The 15,177-nt window shown below is 33.0% G+C and overlaps 2 protein-coding genes across 2 annotated transcripts; both read right to left on the reverse strand.

Annotated features, from left to right (window-relative positions):
* Nucleotides 1-4,923: 4,923 nt before the first annotated feature.
* LOC131004545 (uncharacterized) lies at nucleotides 4,924-6,642 on the reverse strand. Its single transcript, XM_057931258.1, has 2 exons — nucleotides 5,787-6,642; nucleotides 4,924-5,717 (listed from the first exon to the last, which is right to left on the reverse strand). The coding sequence occupies exons 1-2, from the start codon at nucleotides 6,237-6,239 to the stop codon at nucleotides 5,193-5,195; spliced, it is 978 nt and encodes a 325-aa protein (XP_057787241.1). The 5' UTR covers nucleotides 6,240-6,642; the 3' UTR covers nucleotides 4,924-5,192.
* Nucleotides 6,643-7,059: 417 nt separating this feature from the next.
* On the reverse strand, nucleotides 7,060-11,731 carry LOC131004508 (uncharacterized). Its single transcript, XM_057931215.1, has 15 exons — nucleotides 11,553-11,731; nucleotides 11,418-11,452; nucleotides 11,141-11,252; nucleotides 10,913-11,010; nucleotides 10,140-10,236; nucleotides 9,962-10,051; nucleotides 9,820-9,882; nucleotides 9,617-9,691; nucleotides 9,470-9,535; nucleotides 9,316-9,393; nucleotides 8,452-8,556; nucleotides 8,164-8,361; nucleotides 7,888-7,931; nucleotides 7,688-7,743; nucleotides 7,060-7,440 (listed from the first exon to the last, which is right to left on the reverse strand). Exons 1-14 carry the CDS (start codon nucleotides 11,583-11,585, stop codon nucleotides 7,698-7,700), a joined length of 1,140 nt encoding a protein of 379 aa, XP_057787198.1. The 5' UTR covers nucleotides 11,586-11,731; the 3' UTR covers nucleotides 7,060-7,440; nucleotides 7,688-7,697.
* Between the last annotated feature and the right edge of the window lie 3,446 nt (nucleotides 11,732-15,177).

Here is a 15,177-nt window from a genome sequence, read left to right on the forward strand (position 1 = left end):
AATTTATTATTTAAAATAGAGATTATATTTTATATATATGTTATTTATTTTAGATAATACTAATATAATTATTCACTCTTTGTAAGGTGTTATAAAATTATATCATCTTCCCTCAAGTATACAAATATATACTATTATTTTCCAAGGGAAAATATGTTGCTTGAAAATTTATAACTCGTAGTCGAATTTTTTATTATGTTAAAGTAAACAAGAAGTAAGATGGTAAGTAGAGTTTACCCTTTCCTTATACAAAGCAAATACATATTAAGAATATTACAATCTATACTAATATAAAAATTGTGTTGGGCACAAAATATAGCATGCTTATTATATCTCTATTATATATTTAATTTTGAAGGTAATTGGGTAAATTAGCACTATTATATATTTAGATTAATAAAATACTGCAAAAATATATCAATTAATTACATTATCTTATCCAAATTTATTTGATACATATCTGAAACTCTTTTTAGAATCCTAAAAAAAGATAAATATCTTAACTATTTAATTAGATAAATGAAAATAACAATAAATCATTATTATATAAATAAATAAGGTACAATAAGTGGAAATTATTACATATAGCCATTTTTCATAAAAATGTAAGTTTTATAGCCCTAGTTTATAATACATAAGTTATATAACCATTTTAGGCTTAAAAGACAAAAGACGTTATAGATTTTTAAGCCTAAAATGACTATATAACTTATGTATTGGAAACTGGGGCTATAAAACTTATGTTATTTTAAAATAGGTTGTATATAACCATTAGTGGGAATTATCACATATAGCCATTTTTGTTAAAAACATAAGTTTTATAGCTCTAATTTATAATAGATAAGTTATATAGTCATTTTAGGCTTAAAAGACTATAACACCCTTTGACTTTTTTGAAACTTCGAGTACTCGATGGCACCATCGTGTACACCATCGAGTAATGAAAAAAATGAAGATTTTCTACAACACTATCGAGTAATCGAAGTACTCGATGGTGTACACGATGACACCACGAGTACTCGATGGTGTACACGATGGCGCCATCGAGTACAAAAAAGTCAAAGGGTGTTATAATCTTTTAAACTTAAAATGACTATATAACTTATCTATTATAAACTAGGGCTATAAAACTTATGTTTTTATGAAAGAGGGTTATAATAAAATTTCCCTCATATCTTGATATACATACCTTGATATGTATATGCTTGATAATTTAGTATAAGTGTTGAATTTCTTAAAAAACACGATAAAATATTTTATTAATTTGGAGAGATATTAACATATTAACAAATTAATAATTTTTTAATCTATAGAGGTTTATCAAATAAAAATAATAGTATTAATTACGCGTACAATGTATGCTATTTCTGAGAGCCGTATAAAAATAAGAAAAAAAAACAGAATTAGTCAAGATGAAGTAAAGCTCCTCCCTAGCTCCATAAAACTCGGATCAGCTGATGAAATAAATATTGTGACATAATCTAAAACTGAGAATCATATGGTGGTATACATAATCGCACACATGTTTGAATAAAAGATATCAGATTCTGTCCCCTTGGGATGACCTAGTGGTTGGGGTGGTTGCCTGTTGTCCAAGAGGTCACAGGTTCGAATACTCTCGGCCACAATAACCATTAGGTGGGGTGTGTGTGTGGTTTGTATTATTTATAATGTAATTTCATCAAAAAAAAAAAAAGATATCGGATTCTTGCTTTACCAAATCAATAGCTTCTTTTTTAAAACAAACAAGATATTTCTATCATAAGAAAACACCATAGTTCGAATACTCTCGGCCACAATAACCATTAGGTGGGAGGTGTGTGGTTTGTATTATTTATAATGTAATTTCATCAAAAAAAAATAAAATAATAATATCGGATTCTTGCTTGACCAAATCAATAGCTTATTTTTTAAAACAAACAAGATATTTGTATCATAAGAAAACACCATACCCTCAACTAACAAATAGGCATTTTAATTTAACTCATATAAATTGCAGCTTCTAGTCTGGAATAGGATTCAAAACAAATTAAGTAGGTCTCAACTTGGCGGAAGTCAAAATCATAATTTAGATTCATTCAATCATACCTCAACTATATTAGCTTGTGATACCAACATACATTGCACCAGTAAAAGGGGAGATAAGACGACCCATTTTGCAAGTGCTCTAGAATATTTTCTGACGCAACGCATATCGCATCCAAATTAGGCTGCCAGATGTAGAATAAAATGACACTCATTTATCTGGGCTTAATAATAACGTTTGTTAGCACAAGTATGTCAGAAATTAATTGGGCTTAGTAATGGGCCAAGTTAGACAAGATAGTTGCACTTACAAATATTGCGGTGCAACATCTATATCTATATATAATATAAAACACCAGTTTTCTTCCCTCCAATATAATGGCATTTTTGCAATTATAATGTCAATTAAGGATAAAAGTTTAGAAATTAAAGAGAGTGGGGTGAGAGGAGAGAGAAATGTAGAAATCTGAGATAAGTTACGCTTCATCTACTATCATTTTTTCTCATATTTTCTCTCTCCTCATTTTCTTATACATTCACCCATTTATTCTCAATTCCAAATTTTTCTCTCTTCTAACCTATTTTTCATATTTAGATAATTTTCTAAAAATCTTTAAATTTAATTTATGAAAATATATTCGACATGTATCTAAAATTAAAGATCATGACAAGATTTTTAATTTGATATAAAAATCATTAAATGTGAATTTGAAATAAATAAGTTATTATAATTTAAAATTTTAAAGTGATTATATTTCTCTCTCCTCTTTCTTTTTCTATATTCTTTCATTTTTTTCCCCTCTCTCCTTATTCACTCCACGTTATTATATTATCTATATATTAATCTCTCTCCACAAAATTTATCATGTTCTCTTCTCTTTTGATAACAAGAACAAATAAAACATCAAATTTATTCATTGGATTACTTTATCAAACATAACATAAAAATATGTAAATAAAAACTTTTAATTAAAAAATATGATGCACTATTATCAACAAACGTTGAGACGATATTATAAAAATATTTGTTAATTTTAATTTTATAGAAAATAATAATCAAATATCAAAGAACTATCTCAAATTTGAGATAGAGTAGATAATATTTTGAACTATATAAATTTTAAAGTTTTAAAAAAATACCAAAATTTGTTAAGTTTGTGTTATGTATAATCTTTAATATACAAGGTTTAGGTTCTATTTTATATTCTCCTTTCTTTGAACTTATTTGAACCATTTTATTTTACTCTCTTTCTTTCTTCAGATATTTATAATATTAGAAAAATAGAAAAATATCATTATAATATTTTTTTCTAAGATTTGACATAAAGTATATACATCTTTATATAATACTCCCTCCGTCCCAAACGAAATGTCATGTTTTCCTTTTTTGGCTGTCCCAAACGAAATGTTTTGTTCCCTTTTTTGGCAATACACACTCTCTTTATACTTAATATTTAAATAATTTCCACCAACCCACTTTATCTACTTTATACACATTTCTTAATCTCCGTGCCGAAAAGAAATAGGACATTTCGTTTGGGATGGAGGGAGTACTATAAAATACTCCCTCCGTCCACGAAATGAGTATCCATATTTCCTTTTTCGTCCGTCCACGAAATGAGTACCCATTTTCCTTTTTGGCAAGTGTACCCCACACATCTCTTTAATTAATACACTTAAAAAGTGGGACCCTTAAACTATTTACACTACACTCCATACATTTCTTAAAACCCGTGCCGTCCACAAATGGGTACTCATTTCGTGGACGGAGGGAGTATGAGTTATTTTATTTTGTTTTCGTTTGTTGGTGAAAAATAATTAAATGTCTTTTTTTTTTCTTGCAAAAAAACTTACATGATTGTTTGATTATAATTATTTTAATTTAATGCAATTAAGGAGAAGGAAATTTCAATAAGAATTTGTAAAAAAATAGTTATTTATCTTAAAATTAGAATTTAAAATATAATATAGATTTATTTAATAATATGTACAAATTATTTATTTGTTTGTATAAACATATTTGTTGTTATATTTTGTTTTTATATTATTCGTATTTTTTCTATTTTTGTAATTATTTTTGGGCTATTTAAATATGAACTTTTAATAATAATGCAGTTCATACTTTTAAGAGCCCAAAATTATTATATGACGTCTATTAATATTGTTATTGATAGTTTTAGTGTTATTTGCTCAAAATGAGATTCACTTAAATTATATGCTTTATAATCAGTAAATTTAATTATTATACAATACTTATCAAATTTAATACTTATACTCCTACTCATTAAGTTGATAAATTATCAAATACTAATATTTAAATTAATAGATTTTTTTTGTTATTAATTAATGTAACTCATAAATAATACTCCATTCGTCTCACTCCAATAGGCTCACTTCTTTTGGGCACGGAGATTAAGAAACTTACTTTTCAGGAGTAAGTGGCGTGGTTTACACCAATTAAGTACAATTTCTTTATTGAAAATGAAAAACGAGCCTATTGGAGTGAGACGTCTAAAAAAGGAAAACGAACCTATTAGAGTGAGACGGAAGGAGTAATATATTTATATAAATTAAAATTTTAAAAATAAATAAATATATCGTGGCCCGTGCATCGCACGGGAGAATGTACTAGTTTTACAAATAAAGCAAAATTTGTGGTTAAATTTGATGAAGAATAGAGGACTCCATTTTTTTTTATTTTTGAATTAATTCCATAAAAGAAAACCAGTACGAATTAACCCTCTCTTCATGCTTAACAAATGTGAAGTAAACACGACATATCACACTACTCTACAGTATATAACAAATGTGGAGTATATATGTATATCCACAGTCATGATTTTATGGTTCAAATTTAGATCTAATATTCTCGAGCAACTGAAAACAGAAGAATTTGAATTATAATACACTACAAGTTAACAATAAATAGACATCATTAATTATTATTACTGTTACATACAAGTATTACGAATACTTTTCTACAAATGCAATATATTAAGATATTGATCCCATCCGAATTTGCAAAATTAAGTAAATAACAACCTTATTACTTTGCCCTATCTCATTCCGTTTATATCCACACAACACATTATTACTTATATATTAACAATAGTATCACATTTCCTCAAATTATTGAAATAAATTTGACATGAGTCCCAAAAACATTTCTAAGACACCAACGACTTCCACTTTCTCCTGGCAAAAACAAGCAAGTCTCTTGTGCTCTCCAAATTCCTCCCAATCCTCCAACCGCCGCCTCTCGACAGCGGCGCAGCCGACGACGACGACGACCGAAGAGAAGAAGCGTCACCATCGACACCCCACTTCTCATCATACCTAAAGCTGATCTCATGCATTTTCATGATCTCCTTCGTCTTGCGGCGCCTTATCCAGAACCAAGCCTTCCTCCACGTCGACCTCTTCGCCTTCATATCTGGCCGCGGCAGCGACAGGCTTTGCGCCGCCGGTGGAGGACTGGGCGGCGGGATGATCTCTTCATCCCCAGCCGCCTTGGGCGTCCCCGGATGCATCTCCCACCCGAACGGTACCCCCACCGCCGAATCCCCGCCGTGAAGAGGGCCGGAAAACTGCTCCGGTTCGGAGAGAAATCTAGTCACATATAAATTGCCTTGTTCCACAGCGAATGCATTATTGTGTAGGCTGCAGTAGTATATTCTCGTCTTCCCTTGCTCCTATTTTTAATTACGTGCGATAAGTAATCATAATATATATTTTGAGAAAGGAAGTGTGAATATATATACCAGTATGGCGGGAATGAAGGGGCCATCGACCATGGAAACATCCACGACGCGGCTGGTGGCGGATGAGAAGGTTGAAGTCGAAGTCGAAGGAAACCTAGAGCTCTCTTGCTCTTTGTTTCTCCCCCCCGCCTTCTTCATCATAATCATCTCTCTCAACCTCCAAATCTTGGAGGTTTTGAGGGGCGGCGGGGGGAGATCCAGATGCAAGCTCTGCATCAGTGGGGAGGGGCAAATTGGGGGGATCACGTCTTCATCTTGCTGTGGGTTCTTGGCTGTTCCTGGCTGCATTTCCCATCCAAATGGAACGCCTTCGTTGGATCGATAAAACACACGTGAAGATTGGCCCGCTGAGGATTCCCTAGCAAGAATTCTGCTCATGCAAATCCCATCGCCTTGCAGCACAGAAACTGCCTTTTTTGGCTCTTCATTTTCATCTCTACTTTTTAATTCCATTCTCAAATTCTTCTTCTCTCTCTCTCGATGGGGACGTGTGTAAATAAATATAGATGGAAGAGTGGTTTCCTTAGTGAAGGGATTGGAACAAGGCTGATAATTAGGCTATGATTGATGGGATCTTAATAATTAATGGAGTGATTAACTACTTCTTTTTGACAAAGGCAAGCAAAGAGGCCACCTTCGATTTCAAGGTCACGTTAAGGTTTTTTTGGGGTCATGTGCACAACTAACTTCTACTGGAGCTACCATTTTCCTTTGGTTTTCATCAACCCCACCTCAACAACGAATCAATTGGTCTCTCCTCAGATGGTTCGTATAGTCCCACAGATCAAATTAAAGTGATGGCCCATTCATACTTTCTTAGTGCGTCGGTAGCTTCAACTTTGATAGAAAAAGAAAACTGTACCGACATCATAATGTCGTGTTAAACTATCATGATGTCTTAAATTTGAGCCCCATTTATCAAAACAAACATACAATAGTTAATTGTGAAAAAAAGTAGAGGAAATGGAGTATATGTTAAGTTGGAATCTTAATTGCCAACGTAGGGAAATAGTTGACTTCAACTCAAAAGCCAAGTCAAAAGGTTCAAATTCACGTCATTTATTAAAATCAATGAAGCCAACCCTATGATTATTCATTGAATTCAGGCAACCAAAAGCCTAATAGTCATAGGGGCAGACTTTTACACTTAAATGTTTATTTTTTACCAAGTATATATGTTTACAAGATATGTCGATCATTGGTCAACCACAAGAAGCACAAAGAAAGTTACTGGTCAGACAAAAGTTTGAGAATATAAATGAAGCAAAAGAAATGTCTTTGCAACAAATACATGTCATAACTCATAAGGCAATACAAATAGAAATGCCGAAACGGGTAAAACCTGTTCAAACGATATGTTCAGCTGAACCTATGTCTAAAAGTTAGGATAATTTAAGCACACAGAGCAATTACATATGTACATTACTCTTACTAAGGAAGCAATGAGCTATTACTCGAAACTAAGATCCAGCTTTGTTGATAGTTTCCAGTCTCCTGAATACTCCGAACAATTGACGTGAGCACAGTTATCAGTGTGTACATCTTTTTCAACAATGTGCGTCAAGCTGACCAATAGCAACTACAACTAGGATTACGTGATCAACGAACCAAGTGCCATGTAGCCTAGCAACAGGGACTTTCGAGGTAACAGTCCCTACATAACAAAATGATTGTATAAGGAACCTTGTTAAATCACCAAGAACATGACATTATTGGCATATGTGAAATAATAAGGATAATTAGAGATTGTCTGCTTCATAGGTGCAGAATCTGCATATGTCCTTCATAGATAAGGATGTCTAGATAATCAAATAGACATATATAGGAACTTGGAAGTTATGTAAGCAAATTGTAAAATACTCTTCTTTTCGTAGCAAAAGTAGCATATTTAATCAATATACCTTGTGGTAATCACAGTATTGAGTCCCTCTCAGAATTTAGATGGCCACTTAGTCTCCTGTATAAAACATTAATATTTAGTTTTCACTTTAATGATCCTATAACTTTCCTCCCTTGATTCCAAATCATAACACACCTTCACAAGTGTATGCATCATGCATGAGGGAGAGTTGAGGAGGGGTAAGATTTGTCAAGAACGTACCTTGGCCTATCAGATCTAGGAATGTGTTTAGACATTATAGATGCCTGCATTAAAGAACATTGAAACTTAGTCTAGGTGTCACATGTGCTAAACAGTCGAGAATAAGATAGTAAATAAAATCAGAACTTGACTTGTCCTCAACAAGCTGAGCTTCAAGGGCTCATTACTAAGATAACAGCAATGAATTTCAAAAGATAAAGTAGAGCATTACCAGCAGATATATATAGAGCATACAATAAATTTTTCCCGCCTGAACTAAAACTTCTTAAATGATACCTGCTCTTGAATAATGCTTCTTGCCTCAACAAGCTGAGCTTCAAGCTCAAGTTCTCTCTCCGACACCTCAGAAGTGAACTCTGCTCCCTTTTGTGCATCTTGAAGCTGAACCATGCGCTCCTTTATTGAGCTCATTTTTGTTCGAAGACTTTCTTCAATTTGATCTCTGGCCATGTGAAGAGGCAGATCAAACATGTCCTGTAAAGTAAAAAATGAACCCTAATTCAAGCAGATGGAAGTTTATCATTACAATAAGATTTTTCATCTCTTTCCAAAATTCTGACATACCGTCCTCCCACCCAAAGGGGACTGTGACAGGTCAGTATCTGATCTAGCATTGACAGGAGAAGACTGCTTCCCATTCGGAGCATTCAAGAATTCACGCATATCAGCCTGGATTCAGGAGTAATTTAGACATAAATCTTCATTGAACTAAAGACTCCTACCAGTGCAAAGTGTGCAATATATCAATGATGTACTTTGATAAAATTCCTTACATACCATATCACTGTTCTATTCTAATCATTTATAAATCTTGTACTCCTCCCAGATACTCAAACATGACAGGACACACAGGATGAGAGCATGAGGGAAGTCCATGATATACAGTCACTTCAAGTGGTAGTGTACAGAATAAGCACATAGTGTACAAGACCAATAATAACATATTAACAGGCGAAGAAACAAAGGAGAGAAGATTTATGTATTCCATCACCCACACTTTGCTTTCCCTAAAAGTACCAGTGTCATTCAGTTGGAAAATAATGCGGACCCCAATTTTTCATTTTGTCTAAGATCTATCCTCACCTAACTTGAGAAGTGCCAACAAATTATAAGGGGAAGCATTGATTAAATCGAGTTGCAAATTACCATTGATGCAGAACATTGGGTTAGAAAATGTGTTCCAAATTGTACGGAAAACTATTAGTGCTTTCTAAGACTTATTTTCTCAAAGATGCACAACCCAAGCACTAAGCAAATCTAAAATTGCATGAAGTCATGAGATAGCATCACCAGGAACTCTTCCAATACATTTTCATCACCCCTGAACAATAAATCATGGCTCCATCCTGGAATTTAATGTGTCTATAAAAAGAAAATAAGAAAAAGAACCCATAACACAAAAGACATTTATCAAACAATTAAAGGTACCTGCATTGAACGTAATAATGTCCTCAAATCAGCATTTTCTGCCATCAATTCTTGATTTTTTGCTTCACAAGTATCCACCTACAAGCAGCAAGTAACAACTGTCAATGGAATGTGTGTCCCTCTAGTAACTTAACAAGGCAATCACATTACTTACAATCTTTTTGTAGAAATCAGTGTCAGCCTTCTTCCCAGTCCACGTCCCACGCTGCCTGCCTTCTTTCTGTCAGAAAAGTATAGGTGCATGAGTAGAGGAAACTAAAAGAAATCTTACAGTAATATAAGATACTAACAACAGATTCACCTGTAGTAAATTCATAATTTCCATGCCTGATCTAGATTCCTTCTTTTTCTCCATCACTACTTGATTAAGACGCTCCTGCAAGAAATGATATGTTGATTACCTATATAATTGCCCTTAATATCTTTATGTGATTTACACAATCTGCACAGTACAATTTTCATATTTCATTTAAGAGACTAATAGGACATACAAAAACATCGCACCTGCAACTTTACATACTCTTTTTCTTTCTTCTTCATCTCATGAATCTGTTGAGTTCTCACTTGCTGACATCAAGTACCATGTTATTGTTTATACAATGGCAACGAGTATACTGGTACGACAAGAAGAAGGTTAAGTATAAACCTGGTTACCCAAAACCATCTTCTGAAATTCATCTCGCTCCTGCTGCAACTTATCGATCTGGGTTCTGAAAGCTGCTGTAGCTTTCGCTTCCTATTGGTTGAATTAGTAACATAACCAGAGAAAGATATTGATTACAGATAACTCAGCTGATCTATCAAAACGAACACACTGGACGCACCGTTCTGGTCATACTAGCTATCTCTCTATCTTTCGCAGATAACTGGGATTCCAGCCTCTCCACTTTAGCTTCCAACCTTGAAATGTCTGATAAGAGCCTGTCAAACAATAACATGCAAGTCACTTTCTTAACAACACTATGATAAAGTTGCCAAATACTAAATATTATGCACTTAGGCTACACAATAGTAGTAACTCTAAATGAGCCCAAATAATTTGAAGTATCAATGCTTCAGTTCTCCTTAAAAAATACCTGTCAACATCCGTGATCTACATAAAATTGGCAACATACTAGTGCATCATCTGGCTGTCCAGAACATTGAATAATCAATTATGTTCCTAAACTACAATAAACTGGAAAAAAAAAAAAAAAAAACATAAAACCTACTAAATCTCTGCCGAGATTCCTTTCCATCATTAAACTCCACAAATTAGTATGTTCCCTATCAACATGATTGGAAACAGAAACATGTATGCTGAGTGCCGGAAACATGTTCAAAAACATCCAACAGGAGGGCGAGGGCAATTGCTTTATTACACTCAAGGTGCAAGAAGGGAAAAACAAGTCTTTCCTCAATCTTCTACGTCAATTTTTATTTTTACTTTTTTGGTTATTTTGGACAAATTTACAAGCTAAACCTAATGATTCACCGAGCTCAAAATTTTATCAAAGCAAACCACGCACTAGTCCTTATCAGTACAAACCATAATAACATAGAAAGTATAGTCAAAATAGTTACGACAATCTACAATAATACTTAATAGAAAGAGTACCGTTGCCTCTGTTCATTGGCGGACTCCCGAAATTCAACATCCCGCTGTCTCTGCTGCAACAAAGCATGTATACAATTGCAAGTCCTCGCTACCGATACCTATTTCAAAAAAATAAATAAATAAATTCAACCCACACATTAAACAAATAGCAAAACAAATTCAACTAAGAAAAGCTCCAAAAAACCTTCAAAATATAAAAAGAAAAGAAAATTGTAAACACTAACTCACGGGGTCATTAGAAAAGAGATCCAGTGATGCAGGGAAGCCGAAGGTGACGAGGGTATTGTTCAAATACTTGGCACAGTGCTCCAAGTTATTGAGATCCGCAAACGCATACTCACTGACCAAACAATGATTGTAAATTAGCGAATGAAAATTGGGGAAAACGCACATTTCTGATTTTTTTTTTTTTGGTTGCACATTTTCCCCTATTTTCCGTCATCACGTTGTACAATAAAATATAAAATGAAAAAACACTACAGTCTGAATAGTTTTCATATCTTACCTCATACTTAGAGTAGCTGGATTAGTTGATGATCTCTGCAGAAGAACAGGCAAGAAATACACACGGATTTATAGTAAGTTAAATTAAAATGCAGTAGCTAACATGGTTCCTAAACTATAGAGAGAGAGAGTCTACTCTGATATCGGAGCTCGTATCAATGGGAGGCATTTGCAGAGTGAAGACTGAAGGAGTGTAGATCTGGAAAAAATGGTGGAGAAATTTTGAATTGAAATTTACGAGAATGAAAAAAAGGTGTGAAACGAAAGGGTAGATATTGGAGAGATAAAAAGGACTTTTTTTTTTTTAATGATAATAAACTGAAAAAAGCTTCTTTTTAGGAATGAGCGTTGTGAACTCGTGATAGTTTTACATTTTTTCTAGTGTGGAATGTTTCTTTTTGAGGAAAATTTACTTGGCTTAATTTTTACATATGCATCTAATGGATACTTTGTTTGTGAGGGTTTTATAAGTTAGTTACGATAATTCATAATTGTATTGTTGTATTATATATCATTGACATAACAATAAGCATTACTAATGTTTGTTTTTATTTCGTTTCAAATAAAAAATGTTTGTTTTTATTTAACGTAATCATTTAAGGCGTGTTTGATATTGACTAATACACTGTATTAATTAATTTAGTACAAATCAGTATAGTGTTTGATATTATTTAGTAATAATGCGGATAACCCGATTTAATCCCACAACCCAGTATTATTAATTCAGATTTCTTAGGATTAATAATATCACCTCCCCCCTAGGATTAACTTAAACTAGGATATTCTGTATTTAGCCATGATAGCAAACACCAATTCAGTATTAATAATCTGTCATTATCCACGCTAAATATCCGGGTTACAAATTATCCTACATAATCATTTACTGAAAACCAAACGAAAATGTTCAAGTCACATGTATACAATACAATATACTTCATTTAGCAATATGCAATATACAATATAGGGGAAATAGCACCAAAATCCTTGTGGTTTCGCGAAATTCGCATATTTCCCTTTACCTTCAAAAGGTAGTGATAAAATCCTTAATCGTTGCTCCGATTCTCGTTTTTTCCTTTATGTGACGTTTTCCGGTCATTAATTAGATGACGTGTCACCGATGTGGCACACTTATGGTGAGTAGATTAATTAGAAGCTAAACGTCATCGTTTTGCGTCTAACATAATAACGTCAAAATTCCTGAAGTTTTGTGCGATTCTCGTTTTTCCCTTGACCTTAAAATGATGTTTTCTCCCTTGTTGAGGGTGTTGGTTTGGTTGAGAGAACAAGGCGGTCGGCGGTTGTGTGTCGTCGTCTGACTTAGGGGCAGAGTTGAGAGAGATGAGGGAGGCTGAGGTCGGCAGCGGTGTCGCTGCGCTGCCCAGCCAAGGGCAGATGGGAAAGGACAGAGAGGGAGATTCATAGGGTGTTTCAATTTGAGAGAGTACATACGAAGGACGAGGCCGACGCTCCTCGCCGGAGTTACAGCGGTGGCCGCCTCGTGCTTGTGTGTCCGTGGCGACCGGAGAAGAAGAGAGGAGAGGGGATCTATAAAGAGAAGAGAAAGGGGTTAGTGGGAAAGAAGCGGCCTAGTCACGGCTGCCGAAGGAGAAAAGAGAAGAAGGGATATGTAAAGAGATGAGAGAGGGGTTAGCGGGAGAGAGGCAACCGATGGCCTGGTCGCGGTGGCCGGAGGAGATGAGATGAGAGGAGCAAATCATCTCTGAAGAACCCTAATTTCATTTAAAACGACGACGTTTAATGTTCTCACTTAAACACAGTCAGCGATTCGCCGGAAATTTAATCATACGTGAATTTCCGACAGCCATGTCAGCATAAGTTTTGGGACCGATCAATTTTATGGGAAAAATAAGAATATAATTGGGATTAAGTTCAAGAATTTAATCACTACCTTTTGAAGGTCAAGGGAAATATGCGAATTTCGCGAAGCCACAAGGATTTTGGTGTTATTTCCCCTACAATATACAATGTCTATCAATAGCTTAATGGTATATTTTTAGGAGACACTCTCCCATGCAACTGGTTCTTGAATGACACTACTTCAACATACAAATGACACCCAGAAATGTTCAAGTGTCATTTTCCGAATGAAACAGTGTCATTCTGAAAACTAATTGCACGGTGCAACCGGTGGAGGAGTATTTGTGTATTTTTAGATAGCTGAATGTATATGTCGATTTATTATTTTTTCTTAAGGATCGTGCCCTCCACTACCAATGCATCTAATTAATTTTTCTAATTATCGTTTTTTACTGAACACATAATCAATACTCAATAAATTCCACAAGCTATCTAAATAAACTGGCTTATGAAAAAGGTCATCAACAATAATAATGAGCTTTCATTTCTCATGATCACAGGGCTACCGTAAATGAGTATTTATGAAAAAGGCAAGAAAAAATATGAGTATTTATGAGTTACAGGCGCCACTTGAGAAATCTTGTAGAATAATGTTGAAATTTCATAATGTTCATATAAATATAAATATAAACAAAAATACGAGTATTTATGAGTTACAGGCCCCACTTAAGAAATCTTGTAGAATAATGCTGAAATTTCAGAGTGTTCATATAAATATAAACAATTAAAATGTTTTTTTTTAGAATGAACAGTTTAAATGTTAATAACATGTAATCATTGTTATATTATTTTGTTGAGGTTATCATCATTAATTTTCAAATGATTTTATTAGGCTGATCATGTGGATTGAATGATTGCCATTTAAGATTTTCAATAGCAAGTTTTGTATCTATATCACATTTCAAATTATTGATAGTATTATATACTCTTTTGGTCCGTGGAAGAATTTACTATTTTTTCTTTTTTGAGATGTTCATAGAAAAATATATACTTCATCTATTTCATAAAATAATAAATCTATGCAGCCATATTGTGACCACCCATAAACTAGTATAACTACTACGACTATTCGTGCGATGCACGACGAACATCGAAATTAAAAAATATATTTAAATAAATAAATAAATAAATATAAGTAATAAACAAAATTAAAATATAAATTTTATATAAAACGTAATGATAATTATTTTTATTAAATAAATTTAAAAATTATTTGATAATAAAAATTAGCACTACACATTATTATTATAGAGTATTATGCATCATAATAAATAAGTGAATATTTTCATATACAAATATAAATAAGAAGTCATAAAACTTTAATAAAAAAAAGAGAAAATAAAATATGTTTACCATTTTCATTATTTATTCATTTTAAATTTATTTTTGATGATTTTTATAATATGTTAAATTTAAGATGTATATTAAATATTTTTTTTCATTAATTAAATTTGACAATGTTTACAAAAGAATTAAAACATAAAAAACAAAAAAAAAATAGTGGAAAAGATGGCGGAAGAAGAGAGGAAAAAATAGAAGAAAAAACGCCATTTTTATATATTATATAGATTGCAGATCTTTGATTAAATTAAACAGAAGACATACGCCTAACATAATAATTTTGGGCATTATAAAAAAGAAAAATAATTATGGACTCTGATTCAACTTATGTAGCATTATTAGAAGCCCATCATTGTTTTTATTAGGAATTAGAAGCCCATAATTAAATACAAGTAATATGAACAAAAACAATACTCGTGAAAAAGGAACCGTGAAAGCCCTACACTATTTTATCATTTTCAATACAGTCGCCGCCTACATTATCCTCTTCTTCTTTTATGCGGTATTTTTTTTCCTACAGTTTCGTCTCTTTCTTTTTCTTC

Source organism: Salvia miltiorrhiza, chromosome 1 (genome assembly GCF_028751815.1).
Source record: "Salvia miltiorrhiza cultivar Shanhuang (shh) chromosome 1, IMPLAD_Smil_shh, whole genome shotgun sequence".
Classification (NCBI taxonomy): Eukaryota; Viridiplantae; Streptophyta; class Magnoliopsida; order Lamiales; family Lamiaceae; genus Salvia; species Salvia miltiorrhiza.